The sequence below is a fragment of the Leptodactylus fuscus genome, chromosome 11, assembly GCF_031893055.1.
Source record: "Leptodactylus fuscus isolate aLepFus1 chromosome 11, aLepFus1.hap2, whole genome shotgun sequence".
Lineage (NCBI taxonomy): Eukaryota > Metazoa > Chordata > Amphibia > Anura > Leptodactylidae > Leptodactylus > Leptodactylus fuscus.
Window position 1 is genome coordinate 45,289,075 of NC_134275.1, and position 18,329 is coordinate 45,307,403.

At 46.4% G+C, this 18,329-nt stretch overlaps 1 protein-coding gene across 2 annotated transcripts in view; it reads right to left on the bottom strand.

Annotated features, from left to right (window-relative positions):
• CAMKV (CaM kinase like vesicle associated) overlaps positions 1–18,329 on the bottom strand; it is a 99,381-nt gene that overhangs the window by 12,353 nt on the left and 68,699 nt on the right. For both annotated transcript variants that reach the window (XM_075259597.1, XM_075259596.1), the window contains exons 2-3: positions 4,562–4,661; positions 4,353–4,484 (exon numbers count right to left, since the gene is read on the bottom strand). In XM_075259597.1, coding sequence (XP_075115698.1) covers positions 4,353–4,484; positions 4,562–4,656 — 227 coding nt within the window. In that variant the 5' untranslated portion in view covers positions 4,657–4,661. The remainder of the gene's footprint in view (positions 1–4,352; positions 4,485–4,561; positions 4,662–18,329) is intronic.

Consider the following 18,329-nt stretch of genomic DNA (forward strand, 5'->3'; position numbering starts at 1 on the left):
ACTGGGCATTGTGTCATAGGAAACTGGGGCAAAATAGCTGATAAATATGTATGAATGAGAAACTCCCTGCTGATCACTGCAGCGTGTCACAGTGATACATAGAAGGCGGTCACAGTGCCCAGAATAGCCGACACATCACTCAGAGATTACAGTTCTGAAATGAAGAATTTATTATTACCCCCTACCCCCAAATGTGGCTGCACTAATACAATTCTTATGACTGATGTGACCAGGAGGGGCTGAGGAATGAGAGCAATACGTGATGCATATGGAAATGAGGAGGCCCTTGGGAACCTTTCACTACCTCCACCAACTTCACATCCTTCCATCCTTCAATAGGCGATGCTCCATTTGATATTTTTTCTAGCCTCCACCATTCCTAATCGATCATTTCTATTAATAGCAGCACCCAATAAACTATTGAGGCTCCCTACTGTCAGGTGGGCGGGTCCCTGACTATCTTCTCCAGCCTACTTGATATTCGAGAGCCTCTTAGCACACTGGGTGCTGAAACGAACCAAAATGATTGTTCAGGAATGGTGAGGAATAGAGAAAAAAAATCCAGAGTATCCTTCAACTATGGCATAAATTTTAATTAGTTATATTTAGAAAAATGTTTAGCTTTTAATTTTCTTAAAATTTAGATATGGTTGTGTTATGGAAAACCCCTTTAAGTGCAACCCCTTTAAGGCTAAGACCCCACCTAGCGAGCCTCAGCCTAAACACTGCACTGGGAGGCGTTTTTGAGATGGATTCTACCTCAAAAAATCCAGCTGCAAAAAACTTTGTGAGAACTTACCCTTAGGGGCAAATGCCCTTTAAAGCGGTCCTGTTACCTTCTCTGAAATATGTGTTTTAGTAAATAACTGTATTCACCATGAAATAACTGGAGGAGCCTATCGTATTACTGTATTTTGTTTTGGTCCTCTGTTACTCCTCGGCAACTGGGTGTTACCAGAAAGGGGTGTGTCTTTGTACACTCTAATACTGTCCAATCAGAACTAATAGTATCAGCATGCACAAGGACACACCCCCTTTGACAAGGGGAATGGTATCTCCCAATTGTTAATTTATGTATACATTTCTAGGAGGAATAACAGAGGAACAGTGGAGGAAGGATGCAGAATTGTTCTGCCTCGTATTTCCTAACACAGACATGTCTGTAGAGGAGACGGATCCTTTGTAATGCAGAAACTAGATGTAGTAGAAGCTGCACGATTCTCCATGTGCTGAAATAATGGCTGCCCTGGTGTGAACTCGCTTTTATTATTTATATTGGATCTTTTAAAGACCTATAAAAATGAAAATGATATACTCTGCGCCCCAGGTTCTTCATGCAGCAGCCTGCAAAATATCTAGGGAGCCAATAAATATGTTTACACCAGCAGAAATAAAATGATCTTTGCTGCTTCTGGAATAATAGCGGAAGAAGGAGAAACAAGGAAAACCAGATGTAATATCGCTGTAATATCGCCTTACGCCATTTCTGTTCTATAGTAGGTCTTTCCTAAGACCCTACATAGCTTATAATACTGTTATAAGTTCCCCTAGGTGTCAGTCTTTACTGCATTTACAGAGTTTTATTCATGAGGCAGAAAGCCCAGGATGATCAAGATCCTCATTTGACATATAAAAGAATCATTTTTCCGTATCCAGCGCTGCTCTGAAAATAAGTCTGATTCCGTTTTAGTAATCAGAAAAAATAGCTGATAAGAAGAGGAACATTCAGAAATACAGAATAAACTGATGCGTTAAGTGAAAACACAGACCTGCACGTAGTAGACAGAAGGAGGAAGCATTTGTGGGCAGGCAAATGGCCAAGATTACTTTCCCCGAATAGAAAACAGACGATGGGAGCCGGAATGGAGTGAAATATTAATGGATTCCTCGCTGCTCTGGATGTGATTGATTACCCGGGACTGTAGTAATACTTATAAATATGTAGTAAAGGCCGAAAAACTCCTCAGGCACTCAATTACTAAAAATCACAATAGAAAGCCGACCTCTAATAGCATCAATAGTGCAGACCTTAGTAAGCGAACGCAGAGGGGCCCACCTGGAGGACTAATCCAGATAGGCGGATCGCAGCACACATTGCCCATTTGCTCGCCAAATATTTTCTCTGATTTCTAGTCACATTACGTTTTTTCACCTCCAAATGTTGCAGGTTGCTATTGGAAACAGACAACCTGGCCAACAGTGAACAGCTTTGAGTGTGAATGGAGAAGAAACTATCATGGGACTCACTTTGTTATCGGATGAAAAAAACTTTATTGAAAGAAATGTAGTTACTAAGTACAAAAAATTGGGACCTGTAATGCCAACACTCATATTGGTTTTTAGAAGGTTTGGTGGCAACCAACTTGGCAGCTGTTACAATGGAGGCGCCTAGTTTTTCTAAAGCCCTGAATCTCTGCATGATGGCAGGGATTTGTCATTCACGGGTCTGGGAAAAGTGGGTGACAGAGTTAGTGGTGACTAGGCTTTCCTTTACTCAAGGGAAAGATTAAATTCACTAGCATAGACCTGTATTCCCCAGTCAAAGAAAAAAGTGCCTTACCCCTGGCACCCAGTACATAGGGCACAGTCCCCTATCTAGACCCTGGACAAAAAACACAGGAGATACGTCTGTCCTGTATGTGCAACCTTGGAAATCGCAATGTAGATGTGAACAGAGCCACAACACTGTGACTGATCCAAGACGCCCCCTCCTGGGCACTATGGATATCTCTGACTTATAATGGAGTCTCGTAGGTGCCCATAGTATTGATAGGAGAAATAGCAATGCACGCAGGATCTTTTCCTCTTTCAGGCCGAAAACACAACAGCAAAAAAGTTGTGTTTTCCATTACCTGCAAAATCCATCCACACACTGAAGAAAAAAAATCCACAGTATAAGTGCTGCAATTTCAAAAATTCTCACAGTTTTGTAAATTGCAGCATGTCAATTATATCTACGGAAACGCTGGCGTATTCCGTATAGGTATAATAGAAGCAGAGAGTCGACACAGGAAAACTGCATTTAAAAACACAATGTATTTTCATCACAGTCTTTTCCACAGCGTTTTCTGGCTGCAGCTCACTGTGTAGGGCCTTAGCCCCAAAGTGACAGAATCTGAAGAGGGCTTTATGATATAGATGTGAACACAGTCCAAACCTCATGTAAATCCACAACATAAAAACACAAATCCTATCTTATCTGGTGTGTAGTACACATCACTCTTTCCTTCACAGAACGTGCACATTTGTCATTTTAGAAAAATATAATAATCCCAATAAAACTGAGAGAAGATGGCGGTGCGTTATTAAAGCTGCAAGGCTTATGAGATTCATAGCCACCAAGCTCAGGGGACTCCAGTGACTCATTATGATGCCGCCTAGCTTCTTATTGACCGTAATCCAATCAAGTTGCTATATATTGACTTCAGAAAAAAACCAAGATGATGTTTTTTGCTTTCTCTATCCCAGCATAGAGTGTTTCTCAGTTACAATCATATCCAATATAATCAATGGTATCCCATGGGTCCTCAGAAAGACTGAAGGGGTCGTCCACCACTCACAAATTCACAAATCCTCTCTGTTAGATGGGTCCTTTGAACAGAAGCCAGGACCCCATGGATTAGCTGTAGTCTTCTGTTAAAAGTATTAATTTCCCTGCAGCTCCACCATAGGTGAAACTATGCATTACATCGTGGTCATTGAAATCAATGTAATGTGCAGATGTGTTAGGTCCTCCACAGGCAGAGGCGCTATCTATCCATTCTCCATTCCAGTTAATCGACTCAAGCATTGAGAGCGGTTTCTTTGCTCCAAACTACTACACTCCACAATGCTGTAATACGTCCTCTCCCCACCGCCTTCTTTAAGTTTTGAAGAATCTCACCTGGCCCTGTCTTCTCCCGTTCGTATTACAGCAGGGTGGGGCATAGTAATTTGGAGCAACAGAACCACTCTCGGTGCTCCAGATTGCTCATTTGCATATTGTAAAATAATGAATATCTTGGCAGCGGAGGTATAAAGTATCATTGGGACAAAGGCAGTACATTTGGGGGAGCCTAAACTATCTAACTGTATCACCCTGGTGACAAGCTCCCTTTAATGAGAACCTTTGAAAGGTCCTCTTTAAGAAATTTCATGTTTTTACCTTCCTTATAAAAATTAGGTGCTCCCTCCACCGGGCTGTGTGCCTCTGAGGAAAATCTGCTCCGACTCATACCTGCCATAGATATCCAAAATCATGTACACCATATTTCTGCCTACCCCCTTTTCAGGAAAGTGGTGAGGATGATGCAAAAAATACAAAAAGTAGCAAAATGACTAACATATACATATATAGAGGGAGATCTACTTACATTTTCAGTATCATTATCTCGTTCTTTGCTGCTCTCCTCACTTTTCGTCCATCTTTTTTCAGGAACTTTTTACAAACAAAGACACGGTCAGTCTGCATCTCTCGGGCCAGGCATATTTCACAGAACTCCTTCCTACGAGGCATAGGTATGGTCAATATACATACAGTGCTAAAACATGTGAAGGAAGTGACCAGAAGCTTAGTACTCACGCGCAGAGGAGCTGGCCAATCTCATACTTGTCTGTGATATCCGAGAAGCAGTTATAGGTTTTCTCATTGCGGACACTGATACATCCAAAAGGCATGGCCGCTAGAAGTGACAAGAGAAAGTGTGAGAGTAGAAGAGAGGGGGGCAAGACACATGTAATACTGAACCCCTTAATTCAGGGGGGTTGTAACAGATGACCATCTGCATTGAATTAGATTGGATAGGTAATGATCCCATAGAAAGCACAGACAAAACTCTTTAAGTCTCCATCTTTTACCATCTGCAATGCCTATCAACTAGAGATGAGCGAACACTAAAATGTTCGAGGTTCGAAATTCGATTCGAACAGCCGCTCAATGTTCGTGTGTTCGAACAGGTTTCGAACCCCATTATAGTCTATGGGGAACAGATACTCGTTAAGGGGGAAACCCAAATCCGTGTCTGGAGGGTCACCAAGTCCACTATGACACTCCAGGAAATGATGCCAACACCTCTGGAATGACACTGGGACAGCAGGGGAAGCATGTCTGGGGGCATCTAACACACCAAAGACCCTCTATTACCCCAACATCACTGCCTAACAACTACACACTTTCCACATTCAAAAAAACCTCTATCAAAGTGGGAAAATACCTGGAAACCTTCTTTACGCCCCAAATGGATGGACACAAACCCCAATTTAAGCTCAACAAACAGTAACAACCACCCCTTTAAATCACGTTCCCCATGACAACCACAAATGGAATAGGCAATGGGAATTCCAAAAGCCCTCACCCTTAACTGTCATTTTGAGTGTGTGTGTGTGTGTGTGTGATGTGGTAAGACCTTCCAAAATTCACTTTTCTAGCCCTTAACATGAGCCCTTCCAAACAAAGTTACAGGACCTTAAGCTGAGCTACCAGCAGAGATTGAGGCCCTTGGCATGAGTAGAGCCTTGCACCAGCAGTGTTTTTGGCACTTAGGGTGAGTTGAGCCTTGTACCAGCGTGTGTCCCTTAACATCAGGCGGGCCCTAAGTTCTGCGCTTTGCACAAAAGTTCCACATTAACTAGGCTGAATGGTACAAAGATTAGTAGGCCCGAGAACCAGGAACAGGTCTTGCAATGGCTGTCGGATAACGCTTAAAGCACATTGTCCACCAGCCAGTCAGCCTCTACCTCCTCTTACCCAACAGTCTTGTCCTCCTTCCACCCAAAATTCCCAATCTTCCCAGAACAATAACCCCAACTGTCCCTGCTCCCCAGAGCTGTTCTCCCTTCCTTTGACTGTACCGCAACCTGCCCCTCCATTTCGCGATTCCACGGACCTAACAGACGAGTATCTGTGTCCAGATGCTCAAACACTAGAGTCTCCTCCATCTCCGGTCGATTTGGTGGCGGATGACCAGCAACCCACCCTCATTGACGATGATGAGATGCAGTTGCTGTCAGGGCAGCCAGTTGACATGCGCATTGTGCAGGAGGAGGAGGCGAGACAGGAGTTGGAAGAGGAGGTGGTGGACGACGAGGACACCGACCCAACCTGGACAAGGCGGATGTCAAGCTGGGAAAGTAGTGTGGATGTTGAGGCAGGTGCAGCACCAAAAAGGGTAGCTAGAGGCAGAGGTCAACAGCTTCGCCGAAGCCAGGCCAGACCCGGAATGTCCGAAGATGTTCCCTTTTGTACCCAGCCCAGAAAAACTCCCCCATCGAGGGCACGTTTCTCGAAGGTGTAGAGTTTTTTCAAGGAATGCGCCGAGGACAGATATAGTGTCGTCTACACAATTTGCCTCTCGAAATCGAGTAGGGGCCCTGAGAAGAGCAACCTGTCCACCACTTCAATGCACCGTCATTTGGAATCCAAGCAATGGAATCAGTGGCAGGCAGCAACGGCAGGACAAACGTCGCCCGCCGTTCATGCCACTGCCTCTGCTCACAGTGCTGGCGATGCACTCCAGAGGACGAGCCAGGACATCACTTCATCTGCCTCCGCCACTTTGTTGACTTCTCCCTCATCCTCCCCTGTTTCTGTCTTATCTCCTTCTCCTGCACCATCAAAGGCACCATCAGGCGCTTCTTTACAACAACCCACCATCTCTCAGACATTGGAGCGCCGGCAGAAATACACCACTAACCACCCACCCACGCAAGCCTAGAACGCCAACATCGCTAAACTGCTGGCCCAGGAGAGGTTGGCGTTCCGGCTTGTTGAAACTGCCGCCTTCCCGGACCTGATGGCAACTGTGGCACCTCACTATGCCGTCCCTAGCCGTCTCAACTTCTCCCGGTGTGGCGTCCCCGCCTTGCACCAGCACGTGTCACTCAACATCAGGTGGGCCCTTAGTTCCGCGCTTTGCTGCAAGGTCCACTTGACCACCAACACTTGGACAAGCGCCTGTGGTCAGGGATGCTGCTTATCTTTAAGGACAGGCAGGGTGAATGAGGTGGAGTCTGGTCCCGGGGTGCAAACTGAGGTACCCTATCTCCTCTCCCAGGCCAAAATTCATGGCAGGAGTAGACTGAAACCCTATGACGCTGCAACCTCCAACACAGCTACTAGCGGCAAACGCTAAAACACTGGTGTGGGGAGACGTCAGCAGGCGGTGCTGAAGCTCATCAGCTTGGGGGACAGACAGCACAGTGCCTCCGAGGTCAGGGATGCCATCCTGGCTGAGATGGCATTTTTTTTCCCCTGCTAAACCTGGGGCCTGGCATTTTTACGCCTGTGATAATGGCTGGAACCTGGTAGCGGCTCTGGAGCTTGCCAGCCTCCAACACGTTCCATGTTTGGCCCACGTCTAACCTAGTGGTGCAAAGTTTTTTGAAAACATACCCAAATGTACCGAAGCTACTGTTGAAAATGCGGCGCTTGTGCGCCCACTTTTGCAAGTGCACAGGAGTCGCTGCTAGCCTAAAAACACTCTAGCAAGGCCTACATCTGTCCAAACACAGGCTGTTGTCCGTCATTCACACACGCTGAAACCCTACAATACCATATCTTGAGCAGGGTGTGTGAGCTGCACAGACCTTTGATGGAGTTCCATCTACAAAACCCAAGGGTTCCTCAAAGTCAGCTCCCAAAGTTTCTGCACCATGAGTTTCCAGGGGTGGCAGAGTTATGGTTAGGGGCAGAGGCATGGATAGGGATGATGTCTAGGGGCAAAAGCAGTGTGGATGTGGAGGCAAGCTAAGCAGGAAAAACTGGGGGTACAAGCTAAGGCATGGACTGGGGTGATGTCTAGGGGCAAAAGCAGTGTGGATGTGGAGGCAAGCTAAGCAGGAAAAACTGGGGGTACAAGCTAAGGCATGGACTGGGGTGATGTCTAGGGGCAAAAGCAGTGTGGATGTGGAGGCAAGCTAAGCAGGAAAAACTGGGGGTACAAGCTAAGGCATGGACTGGGGTGATGTCTAGGGGCAAAAGCAGTGTGGATGTGGAGGCAAGCAAAGCAGGGAAAATGGTGGCTAGAGGCAAAGGGATGTCCATAGGCAGCAAGGGCAAAGATGCAAAACTCTCCCCTGTTTCAAGAATTTTCCTGACTTGTCTCCCCACAAAACATTCCTGGGAGGAGGGCTGAAACACCACCCTCCTCCGCTGTTAGATTGACCCCAGCTACGAGCTGAAAACGCTGCAACACTGGTGTGGGGAGACGTCAGCAGGCTGGGCTGAAGCTCATCAGCTTGGGAGACGGACAGCACACTGCCTCTGAGGTCAGGGATGCCATCCTGGATGAGATGGCAATTTGTTTATCCCCGCTGCCCCTGGGGCCAGGCTTTTTTTGTCTTGTTGGAGGGCTCTGGAGCTTGCCAGCCTCCAACACGTTCCATGCCTGGCCCACGTGTTCAATGTAGTGGTGCAATGATTTTTAAAAACATACCCCAAATTAGCTGAGCTAAGGGTGAAAGTGCGGCACTTGGACACCCACTTTCCCAAGTCTACAGTACCTGGAGCTAGCCGCAATACACTCCAGCAAGGCCTACATCTGCCTGAAGCACCTACTGTTGTGCGAGGTCACCACACGCTCTAACCCTAGATACCGTATGTTCAGCAGGGTGTGTGAGCAGCAGAGACCTTTGATGGAGTACCAGCTACAAAACCCAAGGGTTCCTCAGAGTCAGCTCCCTCACTTTCTGCACCATGAGTTTCCATGGGTGGCAGACTTATGGCTAGAGGCACAGGCATGGATAGGGGTGATGTGTAGGGGCAAAAGCAGTGTGGATGTGGAGGCAAGCTAAGCAGCAAAAACTGGGGGTACAAGCAGCCGGTGGCATCATCACTGACAAGCACAGCTGTCTGTCAGCTGACAGGCTGACTTTAACCAAAATGAACAGACAATGGATAGACTCATCATATACATGTCAGTTACATGACAAATTTAGTGCAATTTGCAAGTCCAAGATGGGTTGGAGATCTGCGGAGAGGAATCTCACCACCTCTTGCGGGTGCCATCATTTGGAAGGCAAGCCCTGGGCTCAGTGGGTGAGAGCAAGCGCAGGATAATCGTCGTTTGGCCTGGCGGCCACTGCCTCTCCCACTGTTGACAGGGCTGGCGCTGCAGTCCAGACCAGCAGCCAGGACACCTCCACATCTGCCTCTGACACTTTGGGGAGTTCACCCTTATCCTCACCTTTTCCTGCCATTTCTCCTTTTGCCCGCGCCATCATGCGCCTCTTCCCAGCAACTCCCCATCTCCCAAGCCTTTCATTTCATGCTAAAGTACAGCGCAACCCACCCACATGCCCAAGGCTTCAACGGCCTCATCTCAAGAAATCTGGCCCAGGAGATGTTGGAATCCCGGCTGGGGGACACTCTGCCCTTTTTGGGCAGAGTGTCTACTGCGCCACCGCACTGTGCCGTCCACACCAGCACTTTCCCCCAAACATGAGGCAGTCCCTAAATTCAGCGCTTAGCCCTAAAGTTCCATGTGACCAGTTACGAATGGACAAGTGCATGCGGACAGGGACGCTACCTTTCAATTTGGGCACAGTGGTTGAATGTAGTTGAGGCGTGGACCGGGTCGCAAAATGTGGTGGCCTGACTTGTCTCCCCACACAACATTCCTGGGAGGAGGGCTGAAACACCACCCTCCACCGCTGTTAAATTGACCCCAGCTACGAGCTGGAAACGCTGCAACACTGGTGTGGGGAGACGTCAGCGGGCCGTGCTGAAGCTCATCAGCTTGGGGGCCAGACAGCACACTGCCTACAAAGTGAGTCATGCCATCCTCGATGAGACGGCAATGTGGTTTTTGCCACTGCACCTGGGCCCAGGCATGTTGTCATGTGTGATAATGGCCGTAACCTGGGATTGGCTCTGTAGCTTGGCAGCCTGCAACATATTCCATGCCTGGGCCACGTTTTTAACTCATTGCTGCTAATCATTTTAAAAAGGTACCCCAATGTTCCTGAGCTACTGGTGAAAGTGTGGCGCTTGTGCGGATAGTTTTTAAAGTCTATAGTTGCCGCTGCTAGCCTCTATGCACTCCTACAACGCCTGTACCTGCTGGAACAACGGCTGTTGTGCGACGTCTCCACACTGCTGGCACTAAACATATCATGTGTTGAGCAGAGTGTGTGAGCAGCACAGACCTTTGATGTAGTTCCAACTCCAAAACCCTCGGGTTCGTCAAAGTCAACTCCCTCAGTTGCTCAACCATGAGTGGCCATGGGTGGCAGACTTATGTGAAATCCCATCCCATCCATTGCACTGGACACGAAACATTAGCATGCGCTCAGCACAACTTCGGATATGGCAGCTGCGTTAAGCAGGGTACAACACAGACCAGGCCCGAGCACCAGGAACAGGTGTTAGAAATACTGCAGCATCCGCCATTTCCTTCCAATTTTAGGGTTTTGGACCCGCCACCGACTTGTCTGGACCTAAGTGGGGATCATGAGACAGTTGCCATCAGGGCAAGCTGTGGTCATGTGCGGTTTGCAGTAAGGGGCCAGTGCGCAATTGGAAGAGGAGTTGGTGGATGACGAGGCCACCGACCCCACATGGACAGGGGTGATGTCTAGGGGCTAAAGCAGTGTAGATGTAGAGGGAAGCTAAATCAACAAAAAACCTGGGTAGAAGCAAAGGCATAAACTGGGGTGATGTTTAGGGGCTAAAGCAGTGTAGATGTGGAGGGAAGCTAATTCAACAACAAAAAAACAGGGTAGAAGCAAAGGCATAAACTGGGGTGATGTTTAGGGGCTAAAGCAGTGTAGATGTGGAGGGAAGCTAATTCAACAAAAAAAACAGGGTAGAAACAAAGGCATAAACTGGGGTGATGTTTAGGGGTGAAAGCAGTGTAGATGTGGAGGGAAGCTAAGCAGCAAAAACAGTGGGTAGAAGCAAAGGCATGCAAAACTCTACCCTGTTGGAAGACTTATTCCTAGGTCTGGAACACGTTAATGCCCCCCCTGGACAAATTACTGCCACTCAGGGGCCTAGTGTCACCAGGAGGGACAAGTATAGGCGCATGTTGTGGGAATACCTGGCCGACACCAGCTCTGTCCTCTCCGATCCCTCTGTGCTCTACAGCCTACACTTATTTTCTCATCTTTTTTTCTGCACTGCACATCTCTTGCCTGCTTCCTTTGGGATCTTACAAGTGGTGGTCCACTTCCAAAGATGGTAATTTCACTAGACAGTGTAACGGGAGTAGCTGAGGGATCGCTGTCTTAACCACTTTTTGGCACAAAATTAACTTCCAAAGCCAAATATGGTGCAAGTATATGATGCAAGGACACCTACACACCTATCTCTGACACATTGGGGAGTTCACCCTCATGCGCCCTTTTGGCCTGCACCATCATGCGCCTCTTCCCAGCCACTCCACATTTCCCAAGCTTTTCATTGCAGGCAGAAGTACAACACAACCCACCCCCATGCCCAAGCCTTTAACAGCCTCATCGATAAACTGCTGGCCCTGGAGATGTTGGTGTTTGTTTATGCTTCTGGAGACCCAGGCCTTCCGTCAGCAGATGGCAGCTGGGGCACCTCCCTATGCTGGGCCTAGCCGTTACTACTTCTCTTGGTGTGCTGTCCCTGCCTTGCGCCTGCATGTGTCCCATAACATCAGTCGGGCCCAGAGCTCTGCGCTTTGCTGCAAGGTCCACTTGACCACCGACACATGGACAAGCGCCTGTGGTCAGGGATGCTGCAGTGCTTATCTTTAATGACAGGCAGGGTGAATGTGGTGGAGTCTGTTCCCCGGGTGCAAACTGGGGTGGCCTATCTCCTCTCCCAGGCCAAAATTCATGGCAGGAGTAGACTGAAACCCTACGATGCTGCAACCTCCACCCCAGCTACTAGCGGAAAACACTGTAACACTGGCATGGGGAGATGTCAGCAGGCCGTGCTGAAACTGATCAGCTTGGGGGACAGACAGCACAGTGCCTCCGAGGTCAGGGATGCCATCCTGGCTGAGATGGCATTTTTTTTTCCCTGCTACACCTGGGGCCTGGCATTTTTGCGCCTGTGATAATGGCTGGAACCTGGTAGCAGATCTGGAGCTTGCCAGACTCAAACACGGTCCACGCATGGCCCACGTTTTTCAACTTGTTGGTGCCATGTTTCTTTGAAACCTACACCATTGTGCCTGATATACAGGTCAAAGTGGAGCCATTTTCGTAAGTGAGAACTAGCCTCTGCTAGGCAGAAAACATTCAGAGCACACTCCTCTCATCTTCGCACCGTTGGCTGGCGGAGGAAGACGAGGGGGTTGGAGTGGCATCTGATGTCCCTGTCCCACACGAGGCTAGAGGGTGCACTTCAGTGCATCCCATTGCTTCACCACAAATGGTGTGAAGGGGAGTGGAAAATGGAGGAAATGGAGAGTGACCCTTACAGTTGGGGCCAGCAAAGGCATGCCAAGTAACACACTGGCACACATGGCTGACTTCATCTTGGGTTGCTTTTCAACACATATTTCACATCATGAAGAACAAATAATACTGGATTTTTACAAGCCTCGAACCCCGGTCTAGGTCTAATGTCTGTTCCTTTCTTATATTAGGGGAGAGGGAAAAAAAATTACTTCAGTGATACGTTTAGCGTACATAGACTGACTATTAATGTGCATCCCACTTAGTGTTGTTAGGGTTACACACCGTCACAACCTGGCTAAAGCTTCTATAGCTGTTAATAAAGTCAACATAACTTTACGGTATCCAAAAAGACAGCTGGTACCGACAGAGAGCAAGACAAATGTCAACCAAAGCTGTGAGCTCTGAACACCCACAGTGACTTTGGCGTCATCATCATTATAAGGGAGCGGGTGGTAATAAATAACTTGGCAGTGCCTAAAACCCAAAAAGCCTATACAACTATATTTACATTAAGATACACAAATGACACTTTTCAGTAGCATGTCATGAGACAAGCTGATAAGCTCTTCCTTTGTGCAGTGCTATTTGAAAGTTAAACACTGCCTTTATTTTAATTCTGGAGAAGGTGCAGACATTAGATTTAGAACATGTTGTCTTCATTGTCCAAATCATCTATATAGGTAACGTGTTTTTCGGGCCGAGCTGTCTGGGAACGAGCTGGTGCAGCACTGACAACCTGGGTGAATATGGCAAGAGCCTGAGATGTAGGGTGAATGAATCCCCAAATTATTTGTGGAATTCCCAGTGAGACAATGGCACTATCTACCAGTAGCAAAAATTGTGGGTGCACGTAACCCCAATATATTCTTTGAATTCCCAGTCAGACAATGGCACTGTATAGCAGTAGCAAAAATTGTGGGTGCACGTAACCCCAATATATTCTTTGAATTCCCAGTGAGACAATGGCACTGTATAGCAGTAGCAAAAATTGTGGGTGCACGTAACCCCCATATATTCTTTGAATTCCCAGTCAGACAATGGCACTATATACCAGTAGCAAAAATTGTGGGTGCACGTAACCCCAATATATTCTTTGAATTACCAATCAGAAACTGGCACTATATAGCAGTAGCAAAAATTGTGGGTGCACATAACCCCAATATATTCTTTGAATTCCCAGTGAGACAATGGCACTGTATAGCAGTAGCAAAAATTGTGGGTGCACGTAACCCCCATATATTCTTTGAAATCCCAGTCAGACAATGGCACTATATACCAGTAGCAAAAATTGTGGGTGCACGTAACCCCAATATATTCTTTGAATTCCCAGTGAGACAATGGCACTGTATAGCAGTAGCAAAAATTGTGGGTGCACGTAACCCCCATATATTCTTTGAATTCCCAGTCAGACAATGGCACTATATACCAGTAGCAAAAATTGTGGATGCACGTAACCCCAATATATTCTTTGAATTACCAGTCAGAAACTGGCACTATATAGCAGTAGCAAAAATTGTGGGTGCACATAACCCCAATATATTCTTTGAATTCCCAGTGAGACAATGGCACTATATACCAGTAGCAAAAATTGTGGGTGCACGTAACCCCAATATATTCTTTGAATTCCCAGTCAGACAATGGCACTATATACCAGTAGCAAGAAATGAGGGTATTTGTAACCCCAATATATTCTTTGAATTCCCAGTCAGACAATGGCACTATATACCAGTAGCAAAAATTGTGGGTGCACGTAACCCCAATATATTCTTTGAATTACCAGTCAGAAACTGGCACTATATGGCAGTAGCAAGAAATGAGGGTATTTGTAACCCCCATATATTCTTTGAATTCCCAGTGAGACAATGGCACTGTATAGCAGTAGCAAAAATTGTGGGTGCACGTAACCCCCATATATTCTTTGAATTCCCAGTCAGACAATGGCACTATATACCAGTAGCAAAAATTGTGGGTGCACATAACCCCAATATATTCTTTGAATTCCCAGTGAGACAATGGCACTATATACCAGTAGCAAAAATTGTGGGTGCACATAACCCCCATATATTCTTTGAATTCCCAGTGAGACAATGGCACTATCTACCAGTAGCAAAAATTGTGGGTGCACGTAACCCCAATATATTCTTTGAATTCCCAGTCAGACAATGGCACTATATACCAGTAGCAAAAATAGTGGGTGTATATAGCCCCAATTCTATTGCTAGGGGACTTGCAGGGTATTTCTGAGGTGAAGGTGGGGGGGCACACCGTTGGAACGGGGATTTGGGGTGTATATATGGGGTATAAGGGAATACACTGTCAGTGTGTTCCATTCAGGATCCTGGGAAAGCTGGGTTGCGGCGATTGAGCCCGTCAGTGCCACGTTACACTGACAAGCTTCTCCCTGGAATTGAAGTTATATGTAAGCCCAATATATTCTTTGAATTCCCAGTGAGACAATGGCACTATATGGCAGTAGCAAAAATAGTGGGTGTATATAGCCCCAATTCTATTGCTAGGGGACTTGCAGGGTATTTCTGGGGTGAAGGTGGGGGGGCACACCGTTGGAACGGGTATCGGGGGTATATATCGGGTATACGGGAATACACTGTCAGTGTGTTCCATTCAGGATCCTGGGAAAGCTGGCGATTGAGCCCGTCAGTGCCACGTTACACTGACAAGCTTCTCCCTGGAATTTAGCTCTTATAAGAGCTGTTGGTTGCCTTCTCCTTCCTATCCTAGCCTGTCCCTGCCTACCCAGAATCTAACCCCTAGCTAACTGGACGGAAACCTCCGTCCCCGGTGAATTGCAAGCTCAGAATGACGCGAAGCTGGGCGTCGCTGTTCTTTTAAATTAGAGGTCACATGTTTTCGGCAGCCAATGGGTTTTGCCTACTTTTTTCAACGTCACCGGTGTCGTAGTTCCTGTCCCACCTACCCTGCGCTGTTATTGGAGCAAAAAAGGCGCTAGGGAAGGTGGGAGGGGAATCGAGTAATGGCGCACTTTACCACGCGGTGTTCGATTCGATTCGAACATGCCGAACAGCCTAATATCCGATCGAACATGAGTTCGATAGAACACTGTTCGCTCATCTCTACTATCAACCCCTCTGGACACATAGGGCACATGAGGGCCATACTTACCACCTTCCATGGTAAGATAGGGATATAGAGATCTAACCCCCAGATGCACACACTAACTATCCAGGGTCACTCCTAAACTGAGCAGGACAATCCATTTATGTTGGGCTTTCATTAGTCGCTCCCCCTTTTCTGACCAGGACATACCGAGCTTTACAGAGGTTGAAAATTTGTGTCTAATGGAGACCCCTGTTCTCATGACAGGTATCCCAGAAATTGGACCCAAGTGATCAAACACCTATCCCTGATTTTGTAAGGATGAAGTAAGTGTTAGTAGCAGGAAAACACCTTTAAATGATAACATTTCTGCAGCCACCACGAGAGGGAGCTCAGGAGCTTAGTGCATGCTGTGCCTTTATATAATTCAGTATATAACAATACGCAGGAAGATCCTATGCTTCCCCTAGTGGTGGCTGCATGTACCGTAGACAGAACTGTATTATTCACCATTATGTCTATGCTCAGGATTTGGAGTTTTATAGCAGAAAAATGGGGCTACTCAAAAGATATAAATCAAGTCAAAATTTTGGAAAAACTTGTTCTCCATGATTATCCATGTTTAAGATGCCCAGTTATAAGAGCTTAAAGGGAATGTATATATAAGTGAGACCCCTATAAACTAGGGCATCTCTATGGTGCATGAAGAGTGGCAAACCAATGGAAACATCGGGACTCCATCACTGTAATAATGCCATCATATGGAGTGGGGAGACTTTACACAGAGGGTGAGCATATCCTTTCATGTTAGTGCAGAGCTTACATTCCCCACTATTTATTATCCTGGTGTCCGTGTGATGAGTAAGAGGAGGGACAGATCTGAAAGTAAAAAACCCAACCTTATTAAAGTCTTCACAGTAATAAAATGCCACTTTCTACCGACTGATACCCATTAAAATCCAGCCCCGAGATATCTCCTACCAGTGTAAAAAGTTGTCATTAAAAATGTATATGTAATATCAAAAAGACAGATCGCTGTGATCATAATGAATGCCGATGAACTGAATCCTACAATGTATACTGTTATCCTGGACTGATCGAAGCAAAGTGGATTGTTTTAAAGGAATATTCTACTGGTTACCTTTAATACTTTATTGAAATGTTCCTCCTTTTGCATTATTCAGCCCTTGTAGGGTTCGGAAATGTTCTTCTAATGCAGACAAAGTACCTACACTGTCTCACTTCACACAACCATAAGGTAAGATTATATAATTGTAGCTTTCTGTTGCAACCACTAGGGGGTGCTTAGTGTATACAAAATTAGGGTGCATGTTTACTTATGCAGTCGAGACCCCTCCACATGTGGCCAAGCATGAGCAAACTTATATAGTATAATCATGCAATGTAGGTGGCCACATGCAGGTGGAGTTCTAACCAACGCTAAATCCATTTAATTCAATACGGAATCAGTTTTTATTGTGCTCCCCTAGTGGTCACTGCAGGCAGAGAGATGTGAAGGTGAGGAAATTTGGAGTTTTGTAACTGTAAATTCTCTATAAAGATATATTATGAAATTAGAGGGGTTTCCTATAAACAACCTTAAAACTTGTATGCAGGACAACTGTCCCTATCTAACACCTGGGACCCCCTACTGATCATGTGGGTCGTAGGCCCCCTATGTGAATGGAGTGGTAGTGTGCATACTATGCAACTGACTGAACACTATAAACGGCATTCATTCCCAAAGCAGGGCGATAGTCATGCATTCCTGCTACAGTCATACAGAGAATTTGGGGATTCTGTTCTTATGCTTGCTGGGGTAGAATTGGACCCCCCAAGTAGTAAGCCACATAACCCTTATCCAATGTTAAGTGCACTCATGCATTGACCATACAGCATGTATGTTACATATTGAAATATAGTATTTGGATCATATGATATATGCAGCACCACTGATCATGTCACTGATTATCAATATTATTCAACCATAGGGGAATACAATTTTTTTTCACAGTCGATAAATGCATTGAGCATCGGTTTCTATGAGATTCACTTCTGCTCCAAATCTGGTGCTGTAACCTGAGCTTCGTAGGGCGTCAATATGAGCATGTGAAGAACAGATGGACCAAATACAGATCACTGCACATATTGTACACATCTTACCCTGCGCTGTCACTGCACACAGGCACTGTGTCCTATCCCGCCGCTGCACACAGTCTGTTCTATCAAGGCAAGGCAACATGTATGCCTTTAACCAGTCTTTCATACATTAGTTCTGCAATCCCATTAAACTGGCATTTGTCTAAAAATGGTGAGAAGTGGAGACAGGCAGTAGGTCAGACCTCTATTCTGAGCCAAAGCTAGAAGTGGAAGAGGAAAGGAATGAGATGTATAAAGGAAGGAATAATCCCTTGTATAGGATCTACTTCTAGCTTTGGATAAAAATTAAATACCCCTCAAATTGCAGTGGTGTTTTTAAAAACAAACAAACAAACAAAACATTATGGGTGCAGCCAGCCTAAGGCTGGTCTTACACGACCGTAATGCATTTGCAGTCCGCAAGTTGCTGATCATCAACTTACACTCCGCAGATGTCCGTGAGCTGCCGCACTCGCCCATAGAGTTCTATGGACGAGTCCGTGCAGTGCCGTGAATTGCGGCCATTGCCGACATGTTCCAAAAAGTGCGGACCTCGGTTGCGGCCCGGCACACCACGGATAAAATATTCGGTGGTGTACGAGGCCGCATTGACTATAATGTGTCCGCAAATGGTCCGCAATTGAAAACCCTCAATTGCGGACCATTTGCGGACTTAAACTACGGTCGTGTAAGACCAGCCTTAGGCTGGTCTTACACGACCGTAGTGGTTTTTATGGTCCTCAATTTGCGGACCCGCAACACAA